The sequence below is a fragment of the Bombus impatiens genome, unplaced genomic scaffold (genome assembly GCF_000188095.3).
Source record: "Bombus impatiens unplaced genomic scaffold, BIMP_2.2 scf_1079, whole genome shotgun sequence".
NCBI lineage: Eukaryota > Metazoa > Arthropoda > Insecta > Hymenoptera > Apidae > Bombus > Bombus impatiens.
In genome coordinates, this window is record NT_177498.1 from 666,898 (window position 1) to 685,077 (window position 18,180).

At 27.8% G+C, this 18,180-nt stretch overlaps 5 protein-coding genes across 14 annotated transcripts; 3 read left to right on the forward strand and 2 right to left on the reverse strand.

Moving 5' to 3' along the window:
* The first annotated feature begins 155 nt into the window (after window positions 1-155).
* Window positions 156-3,039, forward strand: LOC100742402. 6 transcript variants are annotated; one of them, XM_024371054.2, is made up of 6 exons: window positions 156-587; window positions 673-922; window positions 1,343-1,401; window positions 1,443-1,493; window positions 1,593-1,878; window positions 2,491-3,039. In XM_024371054.2, the coding sequence occupies exons 5-6, from the start codon at window positions 1,645-1,647 to the stop codon at window positions 2,806-2,808; spliced, it is 552 nt and encodes a 183-aa protein (XP_024226822.1). In that variant the 5' UTR covers window positions 156-587; window positions 673-922; window positions 1,343-1,401; window positions 1,443-1,493; window positions 1,593-1,644; the 3' UTR covers window positions 2,809-3,039. The 6 variants fall into 6 exon arrangements, with proteins under 6 accessions (XP_024226822.1, XP_033179483.1, XP_033179484.1 ...); XM_033323592.1 differs by having other exon boundaries at window positions 1,343-1,519; XM_033323593.1 differs by having other exon boundaries at window positions 1,343-1,493.
* Window positions 3,040-3,927: 888 nt separating this feature from the next.
* LOC100742526 (sphingomyelin phosphodiesterase 1) lies at window positions 3,928-9,168 on the forward strand. Of its 3 annotated transcripts, XM_033323586.1 has the most exons (10): window positions 3,943-4,091; window positions 4,181-4,384; window positions 4,480-4,718; window positions 6,216-6,526; window positions 6,611-6,991; window positions 7,266-7,438; window positions 7,818-8,018; window positions 8,193-8,538; window positions 8,673-8,863; window positions 9,000-9,168. In XM_033323586.1, exons 3-10 carry the CDS (start codon window positions 4,649-4,651, stop codon window positions 9,124-9,126), a joined length of 1,800 nt encoding a protein of 599 aa, XP_033179477.1. In that variant the 5' UTR covers window positions 3,943-4,091; window positions 4,181-4,384; window positions 4,480-4,648; the 3' UTR covers window positions 9,127-9,168. The 3 variants fall into 3 exon arrangements, with proteins under 3 accessions (XP_012246958.1, XP_033179477.1, XP_024226814.1); XM_012391535.3 differs by having other exon boundaries at window positions 3,928-4,384; XM_024371046.2 differs by lacking the exons at window positions 3,943-4,091; window positions 4,181-4,384 and adding an exon at window positions 5,957-6,058.
* Window positions 9,169-9,197: 29 nt separating this feature from the next.
* On the reverse strand, window positions 9,198-11,015 carry LOC100742644 (ubiquinol-cytochrome-c reductase complex assembly factor 1). Of its 2 annotated transcripts, none has more exons than XM_024371048.2 (6): window positions 10,826-11,014; window positions 10,186-10,386; window positions 10,007-10,079; window positions 9,741-9,907; window positions 9,383-9,577; window positions 9,198-9,321 (listed from the first exon to the last, which is right to left on the reverse strand). In XM_024371048.2, the coding sequence occupies exons 1-6, from the start codon at window positions 10,859-10,861 to the stop codon at window positions 9,250-9,252; spliced, it is 744 nt and encodes a 247-aa protein (XP_024226816.1). In that variant the 5' UTR covers window positions 10,862-11,014; the 3' UTR covers window positions 9,198-9,249. The 2 variants fall into 2 exon arrangements, with proteins under 2 accessions (XP_024226816.1, XP_024226817.1); XM_024371049.2 differs by having other exon boundaries at window positions 9,208-9,321; window positions 10,186-10,383; window positions 10,826-11,015.
* Window positions 11,016-11,636: 621 nt separating this feature from the next.
* On the forward strand, window positions 11,637-14,955 carry LOC100748503 (rab5 GDP/GTP exchange factor). Its single transcript, XM_003493303.4, has 9 exons — window positions 11,637-11,933; window positions 12,350-12,465; window positions 12,640-12,897; window positions 12,986-13,115; window positions 13,186-13,283; window positions 13,397-13,653; window positions 13,810-13,941; window positions 14,027-14,272; window positions 14,343-14,955. The coding sequence occupies exons 1-9, from the start codon at window positions 11,764-11,766 to the stop codon at window positions 14,733-14,735; spliced, it is 1,800 nt and encodes a 599-aa protein (XP_003493351.1). The 5' UTR covers window positions 11,637-11,763; the 3' UTR covers window positions 14,736-14,955.
* On the reverse strand, window positions 14,846-17,302 carry LOC100742763 (NADH dehydrogenase (ubiquinone) complex I, assembly factor 6). Of its 2 annotated transcripts, none has more exons than XM_003493339.4 (5): window positions 17,207-17,302; window positions 16,543-16,678; window positions 16,042-16,264; window positions 15,562-15,957; window positions 14,846-15,441 (listed from the first exon to the last, which is right to left on the reverse strand). In XM_003493339.4, the coding sequence occupies exons 1-5, from the start codon at window positions 17,235-17,237 to the stop codon at window positions 15,262-15,264; spliced, it is 966 nt and encodes a 321-aa protein (XP_003493387.2). In that variant the 5' UTR covers window positions 17,238-17,302; the 3' UTR covers window positions 14,846-15,261. The 2 variants fall into 2 exon arrangements, with proteins under 2 accessions (XP_003493387.2, XP_033179478.1); XM_033323587.1 differs by having other exon boundaries at window positions 16,956-17,262.
* Between the last annotated feature and the right edge of the window lie 878 nt (window positions 17,303-18,180).

Genomic DNA, 18,180 nt, shown 5'->3' on the forward strand with positions numbered 1-18,180 from the left:
TAATTTTCCACGTAAAGTACAATAATATTATCTTGAAACATTTTTTTTGTACCACGAAAAATAAGAAAGCAATTAAAGGTGTCAGAGTTAAGCGGGGCACCCTATATATTATAAAAGGATGTAATTATTTTTATTACTTCTCTCTAAAGCTTTTCTAAGTCTTTCTTTAACTTCTTTCTTTAATAATAGTCATATATTTTTGTTCTAGTACTCTGGGAACTCATAACAATATAATCCTTATTGAATCTTTTGAAAAAATCTGCCGAATTTTTTCAATAATCACACATTCTGGTAATAAAAAGCGAGATTTACAACATGGTGATATATCAATATGATGAAATGCGTTTTACGTACTCATTTCTTATTGAATGAAAATTGACTGATCTTTTGAATCGAATGATGTTTTTTACCGGAGGAATGAAAGCTCTTATCAATATATCACAACCTTTACGTTCTTACACGATGACTCATATATCGACAATGAAGAAGTTAATTGTTTGTTTTCCTTAATTAGTGAACAATGTTCAATTTAAGCGAGATACATTGTTTTTATATGAATTTAATTTGCAAATGTTTTACTACCTAAAGTAAGTTTTATTGCTAGTTATAAGGTTTATGATTTTATCAAATTTTTCTTTTAAATTATAAATAGTATAAATAGCAATTATACAGGCTGGGGCATATAAATTGGGACATCTACATATCTCCATTATCAATGGTTGTATGAAAAAGTTCCACAGTTCAAAGTTACAGTATTTCGAAGGAAACAGACAGGACTTAAAATTTTATCGGCATGATTGGCCCTCCATTGTTAGTTTATTAATTAATTAAATTCTATGTAAAGCGGTGCCGGATCTCTACCGGTCCACCGGGAATTTTCTCAAACTCCCGATGACCAGCCCACCCCTGGATATAGGCAATGGTATATAATGTTTTTTCTGAAAGTCATCTTTTTTAGTAAGATTTCAAGACCATTATTATCTTTTTAGTGGAACCATACATTTTTTTTAATACATTAATCTATAAGGAAGTATCAATACTTATTTATGTTGGAAAACAATTAATTTAGCAGATATTTTAACTTTAATTTGTCAAATTTAACGTATAAAAGATAAAGACAACGTAAACACAAGAATACCGTCTTCCGCGTCTTTCCAAGAAATGTTGTTAGATTGTGTTCTTTTCCTTATTTAACAGTTTAGTATGAAATCAACACTTAAAAGTAAAATACGAGATCCAGATGAGAGCAATCGGTTTGATGTATTATTACATCTTGAGCTGAATTTATATTGGCCCAGTAGCATTCCAGTTCAATAATCCAATCCATTTGTTTTCATTCTAGTACAGTGCCGTCATTCCAGTAAGCAATCCGGCACAACGACTGGTTCTAAAGTTTACTTTTTAATCCAGTTTACCTACCCCCCCCCCCACCATCGAGAATACGGCATTCCAGTGTTACTGGAATCGTTTAGACAGTTCAATATCCATTGCTGGTTGGAGCATAGTACAGTGTACACGAGTTTGTGTTTTTAATTAAAAATGGCGAAAAAATTAAACAAAAATCAAACTTCTAAGTTCGTTACTCTGTACAGAGAGCATGAGTGCTTATGGGACATCGCGTCTAAAGATTATAAAAATAAGGCTATGCGTGAATCTGCCTTGAAAAAGATTTGCGAAGATATGCAAATGGAAGGTTTTGGCGTGGAAGATGTTAAAAATAAAATAAAGTCTATTCGATCTACTTACTACTTAGAATTAGACAAGATTAAAAGGTCAACTACATCTGGTGCTAGTGGCAATGTATATGAACCTAAAATGAAATGGTTTACAGAGCTGGACTCTTTTATAAAAAATGTGGTGGTGAAAAGAAAAACGCACGTAAGTCAATTTTTAATAACCTTTATTATTTATTATTTATTATTTAAAAAAAGAAATGTAGATATGTATTAATGTATCATGTTGTTCTGCCATAGAAGTTTCCCGTTATTGCCAAGTAATTTGTAAACTGAGATCTTTTTTGTCCGACAGGCAAAGTAAAATTATTATTGTCCTGATGAGTGATATTCTCAAAAGGATTAATTTGATATCTCCAATCAATATGAACGAAAATAGAGTTAATGGTATCATCTTTCCGGCATGTTTATATATTACTACACAACCTGTAGTAATATATGAGCTTGTATTTTTTCATAACCAGTTGCAGAGGGCACGATCATGTAAACAGGCCTCGGCACTTGCTAGAGAACACCGTCCGATAATTGAGTCATGAAAAATCAACATTGAAAACAAGAAAGTTCTCGTTCTTGCGAGATAGACAGAGATGAGTAGAGTGTCTCTGTATCAGTCTAAGATATTCGTAGCATGTCATTCATACGTAGAACGAGAACCTTCTTTCCTTCTATGTCGATTTCTCACAACTAGTCACGAGTCAACTTGTTCGATTTTAATTTTTAATTAAAAAGAAAAAAAAATTAAAAATTGTATTTTCAGGACAATAATGACAGTACCCAGTCTGAATCAGAAAATAATGTTACTGCAGCCCCTACTATATGTTCTGGAATAGAATCGCCTAAAACGAAATCAAAAAAGAATAAAATGTCACGGCTATCTTCAATAGTTAGTAGCGCGAAATTGCTACAGAATGACATATGCAGAGCAGAAGAAGAAGATGAATTCGATGTCTTCGGAAAGCACGTTGCAAAACAATTACGAAAACTTTCAACTGAACAAGGTATCGTAGCTCAAGAAGAAATTCAAAGCGTGATAACGAAATATCGATTAAATGATCTGCGTTATTTCAATGATTAATAATAATCAGATTAAACTAACCTTTTAATGCTCTACATATTTCGCGCCAGACCTCTGGTACAAATTTTTATATAGAGGATTTAGATATCCCGAAGAAATGACCGAGGTTTTTATAATTACTTCCAGCGGTCAGGGAAGATAATGTGACTTCTAATATTGATTTTGTTGATCTTTTTGTGTTGTTACGTTAAATGTTACTTGAGATTAAGGATAATAATTCTTCAAACTTTATATTATAGCGATATTATGTTTCATATATCGTTTTATCAGTTTTTTTTTTTTTTTTTTGTAAATTATCACTTTCAATTCACCACTTTCAGCAGTTCAGAAAAGACTGAAACAACGTAGACATCGAACAATTTTCAATTAAACCATTGGTATGCAATCACTGAATCCATCGACTGAATTAGTGTAAACCCAACTTTAGTCCAAACATTATATCCCATTTGTTTGAATGACAATCGGTCGATGTCTATGTTATTCTAGTCCTGTTCGTGCCGCTGAAAGTGGTAAACTGCAGTGACAATGGGTTCACACTGAGCCATGAATACTGAGCCATTTAGAATCCAAACGATTCCAGTAACGCTGGAATGTCATGTTCTCGATCGATGAGGATTTGAAAAGTAGACTTTCGATCCAGTCACTGAACTAGATCGCTTACTGGGATGACTACATTGTACTGGAATGAAAACGCTGTTTACATTACTTCAGTTAAGATCCATCGCTGGATTAGAACAATGGACTGAAATGCTATTTGACTGGTATAAACCCAGTTTTATAAAAGTCCGTACTATGGCTGTGACAGTTCGAGCCCGCTCGGTGAACAGAAAAAATATGTCCGGGATACATCCGGACCACGGATGACGAATGGACACAACACTGATAATGTATGAAGTGCTACATTTAAAACTATGGTGACCGATTCGGGCACGGGCCGCGGCAGGGGCACAGAACGGACATAGTTCGGTTGTGTATAAATGAACTTTTAATCTTCACATGTTTGCTATCGATAACCAGTATAAATATTCATGCGATTCTTGATTATTCATTGTCATCTACGCCGTTTTAAATACGGTACTTATTGTTGGCCAAATAATTTTAATACTTTACATTTAAGTAATAGATTAATTTTAGATAGAATGGAACATCAATCAATTGATTTTGATTGATGCTTTATGTTTAAAAAATGATGTATTTAAGTCCGCTTAAGAGAAAGTAATCGATCAGCCAGAAGAATCTGATTCCTATCTTATCACAAATCAACATGAAGATAGTATTTGATGGTATTGACAGCTGTTATTACTATGAACCTTACGCAGAAAGATTGATACGTTAAAGAGTCTACATGAAATAATCTAATCGCATTTTTCAGAGTGTTCTGTGATAAAAATAGATATCATTTTATAAGCTTACATCTTTTCGTACGAAATAAAGTAAGTCGTATACAAACAAAGAATACTTCACAAGATAAAATCCACATACTGCCATGATAATGTTATATTGTATTGTATTGTATCGTGTCGTATTGTATTGATCGTCTCCTCTGACTTATCAAAAATAGATTAGAATGCCGAACGTAAGTATTCAAACTAAATCAAATTAAATACAATATAGTGTACAAGACTCTTCTTCTTTTTCTCCGTTTAAATTCTAATTATTTCACAATCTTAGAATGTTATTCTACAAGCATTGGGAAATAGGCATATCAAGGAGATGACAATTGCGATATTTATCAGTGGGAAAAAAAATCACTGAAACGAGATAATGAAAGCTGAAAACGATTGAAAATGTATCGAACTGAACGCAGTGTTTAATTGAATGTTCGTAGAACACAACAGTAATGTGGTTTCAACAATTAATTTTGAGTATATTAGTTTTAAGTATAAATGGTCTCGTCCGACATCCAGAAGGTAGGGTTAAATCAGTTTTTTTCTGGTTAATTAAGTTCAAAATTTTATTTACCTACTAAATAATAAATAACAAATTAAAATAATATTTTAGCTGTGAATAGGAATTAAGTTTCTTTTAATTGAATTTAAACAAAAGTAATTTAAGATGCTAACATTAATCTATTTATTATTTCTTATTTGCAAATGAAATTTTATTTTTTATTTGGCTTTAATCGAAAAACGAATGATAATATACAAATAAAGAATTTTTCCGTATCTATTTCATTTTGATGTATTCATCATAGCTAATGGACATTATCAAAAATTGTAATTTACAGTAATTTCTCTGATTGAAATGTTATATTTGTGTAATAAATAACTAAAATATATGAAAATCATAAATAAAAGATAACACTTCATTTGTAAATATCAGTTAATTTAATTATTCTAAATAATATATTTAGACTTACCCAAATAACAAATAATTTATTTGCGTTTTTTATTTGAACTCTCTATTTAAATAATTATTTCATTGGAAATTTATTCAACATAATACTCAACATTGGCTAAGTATATTTTAAATAATAAAACTGCTTTTATTTTTCAATGAAAATAATAATGTTTACTATTTAAGAGATGCCTGATAGATGCTCTTGAGATATGTTATCAGCATCATCATTTTGAACATTTTTTTCCGGTACGTATAACGGGTTGTCGGTTTTAGTTTTCAAGTTATACATAAAAGTATGTTTGGTATCGTATGCGCCGCGTGAATCTGTCGATTTATTACCTCCTCATGAATTCTAGCGGGATTTTTTTAAATATCTTCATAGTAACGTATAAGCAATGAAAAAAATAATAAGAATTCCAGTCACTGAATTCCAAATGTAAAGGGGTACGTAAATAGGATTGGGCTATCTAAAGGATAGTAGCGGCGCAATACCGATAATAGCGCGACTACGTCAACACAATTATAATTTGGAAACACACACATACGCATACACAGACAATGATTGTAATATCTAATCTACAATTTTGTATAGAACATGGAAAGGAAGTATGCACATATCTGATATTAAACACACTTTTGTGTACAACTTGAGAACTAGAACTGACCATCCTGTGACAGGACCTTTGCATATCCTTTACGCGCCCACCTACAGAAAAATTAATAACATCAGACCATGTCCCCTTTGAAATCATTCTACTTTTGTCTGAAACATTTTTTGATCCAATTAATTGTATCAAAAATATTTCAGCTTAAACACTTAGATGAATCATCCTGTCGTATGTATATGAAAAAGTTGTTCAGAATGATGATCTTGATAACATATTTCAACGGTATCGGAATCGATAAAGCGGTAATTATTCAGCAATTCAACCCAATTTTCTTCTGCTAATTGAAATTAATAGAGAATAAACTTCCTTTCAATTGTTCAATAAAAACAATATATTGTAAATATTTATAATACTTCTCTATATAATAAAATAAAGAATAACGAACTGATTCATCAACAGATATAGATGTGAATTCGTTTTCAAATGAAATTGAATTATGGACCAAGTTGGACTATGAGGGAGAATTGTTCAATGATATGATAAAATCCTTGAAAATTCCTACAGAACTTCAGAATTCTGACTGGAGATCTTTTTCAGCAAATTCTGATACTAAAATATGTACAATATGTCGAGGAATTTTAAAAACATTTTTCAATTTACGACGTAAAGGAATGTCAGAAGAAGATATAAAAGATAAAATAGTAAAATTATGTGTACTGCTCAATATTCAAACCGAAAGAGTTTGTAGAGGAGTTGTTGAACTGAACTTGGTAATATGTACATATGTAATTAGATTTATCAAAATATTTGACTATTAATGTATAAATTATTTTAATTTTCTATTATTTTTATAGCCTATTGTTCTGTACATCATAGATTCAAAACCAAATTTAACAGCAAATACAGTTTGTGGCGTTGTTCTAGAATCAAAATCATGTCCTTTAAGCGATCCTGAATTTGATTGGAATATTCACGTTGATAACAATTCTAATGCAATAATTACTGATAATGAAACACAAGAGCAAATAAAAATTTTACAAATAACAGACCTACATTATGATCCTCTTTATGAACCATATGGCAATTCAATTTGTAGAGAACCAGTTTGTTGTCGAAAAGGACAAAATGAACCTAACATGACTTCGTTTGCTGGCTTTTGGGGAGATTATAACTCCTGCGATACCCCATGGCATGCAATCACTGATGCCTTAAATCATATAAAATATACACATCAGGTAATCTCTAATGTAACTAATTTAGTATAGAAAAAAGGAACAAAATCCAGCTAATGTCTGATTAATGTATATTTCATTTAGTATTCATAAGATATTTAACTAAAATACATATAATCTTAAAATCTTACTTTTATTTTTCCTTCTACTTCAGTTCAAATCTAAATTAGTTATTGTAGATAACTATGCATAGTAAGATTTATACAAAAAATATTAAATATGGCTAAAAAATGGATTTTTAATTTTAATTTTAAATCAAATTTAATTTCATTCCCAGGATATAGATTTTATATATTTTACTGGTGATATTATAGACCATGGAGTATGGGAAACTTCAAAAGAAGGAAATGTACAAAGTCTTGTAAAAATTTATGAATATATTCATGATACTTTTAATGATACTATAATATATCCAATATTTGGAAATCATGAATCAAATCCTTTAAATCAGTAAGTTTATTGAAATTTCCAATGAAATTCTCTACTATACACAAAGAATATTTAATAACACTTGTATATAAATTTATCAGATTAGATAAATGATTCTATGTAAAATAAACTCACTCTTTTCTAAAAGATAAACAAAAATTTACATTCGTTCAATTAATGAAATTAATGTTTCTTTATTTATTGTGTTTCAAAATAAGATATATTTTTACAAAATTCTGTATTTTGAAATTCATTCCCCGAGTTGTTTTGTAAATTTTCATACAAACATTACGAAATTATACGAATTATTACAAAAATATTTTAGATCTGTAAATGAATATTATTTTAGTTATAATTGACGATTTTCTAAATTATATTTTATAATTATTCTAAATTATAGGTTCGCACCAAAAAATATTACGCAAGACAATTTATCTACAAGTTGGCTTTATAAATTAATGGCAGACCTATGGATTGCATATGGATGGTTACCAGAACATACTCGTTCTACTATACTTCAAGGAGGATATTACACTGTTGTCCCAAAAAGAGGATTTAGAATTATAGCTTTAAATAGCAATGTGTGTTATTCTTACAATTGGTATGTGAAATGAATACAATGCTATAATTGTATAAATTTTATTATACAGAATGTTACTAGCAGAAGAGAAAATAGTAGAAAAATAGTAAAATATGTATCAAAATTATATTCTATTTTATAACTTATTTTGTGATTGATTTTCTTCGTATTTCTTTCAATTATTTTATTATACAGGTGGCTTTGGTATAATCCGCAAGATCCCGATAATCAATTACATTGGCTTGCAACTATTCTTTCTGAAGCAGAGAGGAATGATGAATTTGTACATGTTTTATCTCATATACCCTCTAATAGTAATAGCTGTTTTAAGACATGGAAACGAGAATATTTAAGAATAGTTGATAGATTTTCCCATATAATTAAAGCTGAATTCAATGGACATACTCATAATGATGAAATAGCAATATTTTATAATTCTGGTATGAAAGCAAAAAATGTTGCCTGGAATGGTGGTAGTATAACAGCTTATTCAAAATTGAATCCAAATTATAAAATATATATAGTAAATTGCAGTAATTATGTAAGTTGTTCTTTCATTCATTTATGATATGATAACAAATTAATTGGATTATAAAAATGTACAAATAACTTTTTTTTATTTTAATTTAGGATAAAAATAATAGCAAATAGACGTTCAAATTTCTTTTCTTACAGGAAGTAGCTGATTACCAAAATTGGATGTATGATCTCAGTTCTGCCAATAAAAATATCCATGTAAGACCAACCTGGTATAAATCATATTCTTTTAAAACAGAATATGACCTTCCAGATTTATCTGTTAAATCCTTAAATAATTGGCTCTCTACAGCAGCAAAGAATGAAACATTATTAAATAAGTATTACAAGTATGTTAGAATTATAATAAAAGTTATATCATGCAATATTATTCTATTATTGTACATTATATAGTGGTTCATTATATGGTTCATAGTACAAATCATCATACAATGGTTCATAGTAAAAATTCATTTTTTATTGTAGGAACTTTTACAAACAAGCAGGACCTAAATTGCAAGAAAGTTGTGATATGAACTGTAAGAAACAGTATTTATGTCGTATAATTGTTCATTCAAAAACTGAACTATGTGATAATATTTTAAAAAATTGAAATTAAAATTGAAATAAAAAATCAAATTTTGCTATATTGTAAGTTTAATATATTTATAATATGAATTTTACCTAATTAAAATTTACAAATTCTTAATAGTATTAATGATCTTCATGTGATGCCTTACAAATCTACCCATTTTGCTATTGATCTATCAAAAACTTTTTCTGATGGAATTTTATCAAACATATTAATCTAAAAACACAATGATCGAGTTAATATATAATATTTAATTAAAGGACAATGTTTTAATTACCTGTTTTCTAACATAAATTAAAAGTTTTTCTAGATGTTCTGGATTGTTACATTCTAAGCAAAAGAACCTTCTCCATAATGCACTAGCTAGTACCTTGTCATCTGACATGATTCCTTCATCATAACCAACTATAGCTGCATTAAATTGATATGACAATTCCGCTACTTGTCTTTTTTTTGTTCTTGGAGTCATTGGCTAGTGATAAAAAATTGTAAGTATTTTACATTATGAGCTGATTAGTGGAAGTTAAATTTAATGAAATAAAAATGAAACTAGAGATATGAAACTTCTATATAAAAATAAATAAATTAAGATAAATTAGAACTAGATAACAACACGCAATTTATTGATTACTCACACCAAGTAATTCTGCTCTTATAAGAACATCATGCCACATAGCCTCGACCATTTTGCTTATAACTAATTTGCCCTTCTCTCCTTCAGCCATGAAACGTACCATTAACATCCAAACATGCAATTCTGTGACTAGGAACCAAGAGAAAAATGTATCTGGCATATTGAAACCTAATAAATAAAAATAATGATTAAATAATTACAAAAATTAATTCACTTAAACAAATCACATCAAATGGAATTAATAAGAAATTAAAGGCAATAACATGCCTTTGTAAAATATCGAATAATTGAGTCCATCAGGAATGTCACCATACAAATCATAACCCAATTCATTTAAATGCTAAAATACAAAGAAATATAAATAATTATTACATTATTACGAATATTACGAATATATAGATATTATATTTGGAGACATTAAAATTACAATGAATAATCATACTCACAGTTTTTTTTTTAAAAAGATCAAGCTTATGTGACAATGTTTTAATTATTCCAATTTGACTTATTGGTTTAACTAAACTCTTAGACGTATGCACATTCTTATAAAAATGATAAGATTGAGGTCTGATTAAAAAGTTGATGCCACTATTATCAGCCAGCTTGCATTCTGTGATATATTTTAATGTCAACGCTAATGGTATCTTCTGTCATAAATATTTCATATCAACCATCAAATCAAGAAAGAATAATTTAGTTAGATACCATAAATATAAAATTATAACAGTTACATTTAGAATTTATATTTTCACAAGAAAATAAATGAAAAGACATAAGATTATAAGATATATTTAAACGTATGTATACATATAAAAATGCTCCGTATATTATTAAAATTTATATATAATTATAGACTTACGTAAAGTAGATTATTAAATAGATCATAATCGATTATGTAGACACAAATACTATTACTATGAATATAAAACTAAATCAATAAATAAAAGTCACAATATTTCATATATAAAAGAACAAAATTTATCAATAATCAAAGAAATTATTTATAATATGGTAAATTAAAATTACTTATTGTTTTTAAATATTTGAGGTTAAATTAACATCTCTTTATTATAAACGCAAATATACCTTTTTGAAAGTAAACGTTCTTACACAGTGCATCATTCTGCTATATATATTTAAAATCTCTCACACTATATAAAAGACATTTAACCTTTTACTTTTTAAATGAGGAACTAAATTATAACCCCTGTCCTCTTTTCAAATACAGAGGTATTTTTCACCATATACTCCTGAATACAAAGAGCGGCAAAGTTCAAAACAATCGCATTTCCTATGATTTTATTAAAAATGTTTTTTAAGAGGTAAACTTGTCCGGTTTAGACATTTAAAAATTATTAATCATGAAATATTTATTATACGTTAAAAATTATAAATAGTTCCTTAAAATTATAAAAATCTGTTATTTAATTATAAGTTATTTAATTATAATTCAACTCTGATAATTTTATTCTATACAGAAATTTTCTTTTACATGTATGTAATATAAATGTTTCAAACTTTTTACTTTAAGCTTCATTGAAGCTTTTATATATTGAAGACATTATATAACTATAGATAATCATATTCTTTACATATTAATTATATATGCCTATACATACATAAGAATCGTTTATGCGTTCTAATAAATAAATAAAATTAATAATAATTTAAATATTTATATAGTAAGATGATCATTATTGACTATGTTTTTATCAAATTGAGAGTTCTAAATTCACCTGTCTATATAACTTAAAATATTAAATTAAAATTTCGAATATATTGGATAAGAATCACATTTATAAATATTGATATAAATTAGTGATACAGTATGCATATATGTATGTATACACATACTTTTCAGAAAGGTTTACGCATGCGTTTTCACGTTTGTCATATGTCCAAATTTTTAACTATGTATGCATAACTTGATGCCGCGTCAAAGATAGAAATAACTGAGTTGTACAAGTAAAATGTAAATTATACAGAAAGAAGAATTATAAAAATATCCAAGAAGTTTTGTTAAAATGTACTCTATAAAAACACCCACTTTAAGAATCGATGAAGCTGATCTTAAATGTAAAAATGGTTGTGGATTTTATGGAAATGCCGAATGGGAAGGTTATTGTAGCAAATGTTATCGAGAGTATTTACAAAAACAAAGATCAGAAACAGAATGTAATGTTTGCGGACAGAGGTACGATTTATACGTTTATTGATCAATTTATATTAGGCCAATTTATATTATACCAAATTTTTTTTTTATTTTTAAAGCCATTTGTCTATATGTAAATGTAAAAATTTTAGAAATGTTATTTTTTTATATTGTGAACTTTGCGATAACAATTACATTGCATTAAAATGATAATTAACATGGAATTAGGTTTCAATTGACACTACATATGTTTATAATGCATGTATTTATACATGAAAAACGATTAGAAATTGTACTATTTAGATTTCATTCTTTTGTGCATCAAATTTTTTGTGCTTTAATATAATGCTATATTTATTTTCATGTAAAAGTTAATAATCTACTTATTAATTATTTCTTAAAATATATGGATTTGTATATTTTTTATATTTATTGCTACAATCTGATTAATGTTTCAGTGCCTCTTCTAACAAGAATGCAATTAGTGCACATCAAAAATATGAGGAAAAGAAAGTACAACAAGAGAAAAAGTATAAGTTATTAAATATATCTTTTCGTAAACCAGTTGCAAAAGGTACATTTGTCCTGTAGTATATTTAACTTTGTATTTGATTTTTGTAAAACATTTACTCAATATATATTAAAAAAAATTTAATTGTTATTTTATGTATACTTTCTTTTATCAAATTTTTTGTAAATGTTATTTACATTACTTACATTATTCTGAATGTTTTGATTTTTACTAAAGTACAGGGGTACCAAGAATTACTTCATGAATTAACAAAAGATAATCCTGATCTTGAAAAAGTAAAAGCTGACAACCGCGACCTAATAGGTATAATTGCTAAAACACCAGTAGAAAAAGATGTTAGAAAGTGTATGCACTCATTTATAATTGAGATACTGCAGAATAAAGATGTGAAGAGAATAGAGGAACTTTCAGAGATTACACAAACTTTTTATCAAGTATTTGCTAAACGTTTAGAAAATAGTGTTAAATATGCAGGTATTGAAAAAATAGATTTATATTAAAATGATCTACACATTAACAAATTAGTATCTTAAACACGAACATTTTTAATTTACTATTTCAGATATATCGCCAGAAGTTAAAGAAAAATTATTAGATTATGTAGAAAGATATGCAATGACTTTGCTCTACAGAATTCTGTTTTGTCCACCTTTTACAAACGACGAAGAAAAAGATTTGGCAATACAGAAGAGGTTCGCCTTATTCATAAATCAAATTAATAACATTTCTGATAAAATAGAATGACAATTATGATAATTACAGAATTCGGCAATTGAACTGGGTTAGTGGAAAAAATTTGGAATGTCGAATACATGAAACCAGTTCTGAAGTTAGAGAACTTGTTTATACTTCCATAACTGGTTTGTTATTAAAAAAGTTTTAATCAGTTATGTTAATTTCCAACATTTCCAATTATTGAATGTGTTAGATTTATTCACCAATTATTTGATAATAGCTTCCTAATTTGTTGTAGATTTATTAAATATGGATTCCGCAAAAGCTCCACAAGAAAAGCTTTCTTGCGTTATTTATTGTTGTCGAAATATATTTGTAATGTTACAACAATCTGTTGGTGGGCCTGCATCTGCAGATGAATTCCTTCCTGCCTTAATTTTCATTGTTCTAAAAGCTAATCCTGCTCGTCTTAAAAGTAACATCAATTTCATTACTAGGTTCTGTAATGCAAGCAGGTTAATGACAGGGGAAGGTGGATATTACTTCACAAATCTGGTAACATTTATTTTAATATTTATCAAGAATGTTACTACTATCTTATAATGAAACAATCAATGAATAAAAACAATTAGCTTTCCTTATATGACATTTAAGGTAATGAAATAACAACAACAACAATAATAATAATAATAATAATAATAATAATTTCAGTGTTGTGCTGTATCTTTTATTGAAAATTTGACAGCTGAATCATTAAATATGGACGAAAAAGATTTTAATGCTTATATGTCCGGAGAACGTGTACCTGCTAATACATGGGAATCTGCTTTAATGATATGTGAAGTACATACTACATTATTCTTTAATGATATTAAATTACTAATTAGTATAATAACTTTTAGTATAATTTATTTTCATGTATGTGCAGAGTCTGCACTTAATGTGCGAAGATATAACCCTCCTTGATGAAATGAAAGCCAAAACTGCAGAAATAATGACTGAAGCATTAAACTTAAAAGAAAAGATGTTACAATTTCAGGATGAAATGAAGTCAGAAGTGAACACGGTTTTAGACAGAACTCCATTGTTAATTACACATAGCCAAAGATTGCCTACTAATTTAGATTGTGAAGATATTGAAAGTTATCAGTTACCACCTCCAATTATTCCACAAGTAAGAAATCTTTTTAATTAACAAATTTTTAATTAAAAAATTCATTATAAATAGTTACTCGTAACAACAGGTCTGCCCTGCCACAATTAATAATTCCACACCACAAAACGACGTGAGAACTTCTTTAATAGAAGATTGTATTACACCATCTCCCACTTTTGATTTTCCTTCTTTCATTGGTGATGACAGTTTCGATGTAAGCAAAGCAGAGGATGAAACAAGTCTTATAAGTTTGGATACACAAAGTGATTTTGACACACAACAGGACAAATCTACAAATGAACTACTAGCATCTACCCATTTGAATTTACCATGTTCTACAGAATCAGAACAAGAAGATTATCACGGCTTCACTGTTCAAGGTTCAAATATACCTACAATACCTTGTAGTACTGGTGACTTATCTTTGAATACTACAGAAATGGAATGTGAAAATTATACAAGTTATTTTCATAATGTATAAAACAGATATATTTTAGTTGAAGTTTTAGAAACTGTTGCTTAATTACTATAAATAGATTATGCAATATTACACTGTCCAATACAAATTTTTATTTTGCGTTATCCTTCAGATGGTTTTTACAATCAGAATTACTTTATTACTCTCAGTTTTAAAAAGATACGAGTTCCCATAAAAGCACGTAATGTTGAACAAAAATGAATAGAATACACACAAACACACACACACAATGTAAATTACTTAATTATTTTAATCCTACAGATTTGTTCTAATAAAATATGGAGAAAAGTTTTTATCAAAAGGTTTGTCAATTAATTTTCTCATTACTCCTATATATTCTATATAGACTTAATAATTAAAACGTATATTACAAAAGTAAACTGTTAAAATTAATAATGTGCTGAAATTCTCTTATTCTTATAAGGTACTAAAATAATATTTAGTTTAACTGTATTATGATATAATTATTATTTCAAATATTCTACAATACTTTAACCAAAAGATAATCTTAACTAAAAGTATGTCAAATTTAATACATAAAACTTCTCCAATACAAGTATAGAGGAAGTAAATTATCTTTCTTCTGTAGTTTTGCATTAAAGACATCAAAGTCTGCTTTTCTTAATTTATTTAAATACTTTTGCAAACAAATTATTGGTAAAAAGATTAAATTTGCTTCTTTTCCCATACTATGTTTAAGAGAAATTGTCTAAAAATAAGAAAACTTTTATAGTATATTAAAATATAAAAGATCAAATGTAATCCATTCCTTTTTTTCATTCTCTACTTTATCCATTCCATTTTAATTCTGCACTTGATATGTACTTACAGCATCTAGATGTAATTTTCCATAGGAAGCTACATCATATATTACATCTTGAAGATTTTTACTGGATTGGCCCTGTAATACAGCTTCTGTAGAAACACTGTGTTTCATTAAAATATCTTGTGGTAACATATTCACTCTTTTACTGGCATTATAAGGAATCGATCGAAGTAAGTTGACAATGCCATGTGCCTTCCCTAAATGACTGGCAGCATGATCAGCATTAATATTATTTACACCGTGTGCTTGTAAAAGAAGATAGTAAATGGAAGAACTACTGTATTCCGCATATTTTTCTATTTCACTCATATTATGAAATGAATAATCCCGAAGTTTATCAAGCCTTATATCAATTAAACGTTTGAAATAATGTTTAGAAAGAGAATGTTTCTGTAAAATCTGCAAAAATTTCTTACAATTATTATAATTTGTGGGACAATAAATAGTACAGAGAACCAAAGAGATAAGAAAATAAGATCATACTCTATGTAACTCCAACATAACAGGATTTCTTGGAGGATTTCCTTTATATGTATTATTTATTGCATCTGACCAAAATTGTAATCTCATTTCTCCTATTCTATAATCACGCACTTGATCTCTTACTTGAGCTACTTCAACATTAAATGCACGAATTACAAATGCGGCCGCTTTATTTTTGTTTGATAATAGCAATGTACACAGGAAGTTTTCATAATCATGTTTTCTGAAAGAAATTAACAATGTAAAAAGTAACAATTTATTTAGTGATTTTCTATATATATATCCTTGATTATTTATTAATTGTTTTACAGCTTTGGGAAATTTAATGTTTTCTCAAAGTATAATTGTTAACATTTTCTCATTTATTTAATTGTTCACTTATATAATAACAAATAATGCTAGAAATAATAAAACATTTAAAATGAACAGCATGTAAACATCTAAAATAACTATGACTGTCAACTACTATATATATATTCATTATCAGTAACTATAAAATACCTAACTAATTCCGAACAATACGTAGCTGGCGTTTGTTCTGTAGAACTTGAATGCCTTACACAAGTTTGTAACAACACGTTTTGTTTCAAACAATGATTTCTATTTATAATGGATATAATATTAGACATGTTCCACACTAAAAATACAAATGACTTCAATAAAAGTAATTAAGTGAATAACATGTGAGAATCAGATAAATAATAATTGTTAACTAATATAGTCAAACTTAATATTAATTTAACAACGTATTAAAATATGCTGCCTTTATAATTTATTTAAAATGCACTACATATATATTCAAATCTTTTTTGAACTTCGTTTATAATAGAATTGAATATCAATGTGGTTTTTAAGTAATGATATATCTAATCCATAAATCTTTGTGAAATACAGAAACATAATATGTTGTATACCTATAAACTTATGTATTAATTTAGAAAATAAATGTACTGAGAACATTAATCTCTATAAACACAAATAATTGTTGTATAAATATGTTGTATAAATAATTAGATTAATAATTTTCATTGTTTTTCATTTAAAACCAATGTAAAAATTATGATATATGGAAAATTGTATAATCTGTCGTTATTCTGTAACTTATTGTATATCATATACTACTTAGCCTCTTAATAATTCTATATTCTGTTATCAACAATGTAACTCGAGATCCGCGTGCGCGAGGACATGACCATTTGTACGCTTACTACTACAATCAAAACATTAAATGCGACATCTATGAATCGCTGCTAGAACTAGAGTTAATTATAGGTAAGAACACAGAGGGAGTTTGGTGTCACCGGCCACTATGGTTACGGTCATATACATGTATATATAAATATAATTCATCCTAAAATTTTAGTAGTTTTCTACTTTAATTATATTAATAAAACAGAAGAATTTTGTTCTGTCCGAAACAAGACTGCCAAAGATTATAATCTTGTTAGATAGTATTGCTAATGATCTTCAATATCGAAGCAACATTAAAACCAAAAAGAAACATTATGTTAATGTTATACATATGCAATATTAAATAATAAGCTATACTTTATAATTTTCGAGTAAAAGATTAAACTAATTGTAAGTTAACATGCACTTAGAAAATGTTGTTATTAAAAGATTATAAAAATATATACTATATATTAATTTTCAATTGTTTATTTGTTAGAAAAATATTTTTTAAATTTAAGTCGTGCAAAATATCTGCATAAACGTCTTAATGATTTAACAAGAAATAACTACTTTCTTTTTAAATGTTATGAGTAGGGAAATATTTCTATTAGCATTTAATATATAGTATAGTAAAATTTGACATACTCAGTTTTCGTGACGTCAAGTTCAGTTAAGCTTCATTGTCAATTGAAAATTGTAAATGCAAGGGATAGTAATGATTGGTTACGGCCGTTACGGGAACTGCTGGCTCCTAAGGAAGCGTCTGCTTAGTTAACAGTTTATACGAGCGACAGAGAATAAGTTAGTGTTTATCTTGAGTTAAAGACAACGTAAATCTGATTCAACAGATGAAAATTGTATAAATTGTATAAGGAGCGGATCGATCGTTCGTCATGAATAGAAATTGACATACGACGCCGAAGGTGCTCCTCGTAATGTCCATAATTTAACCCCTTAACGTACAAA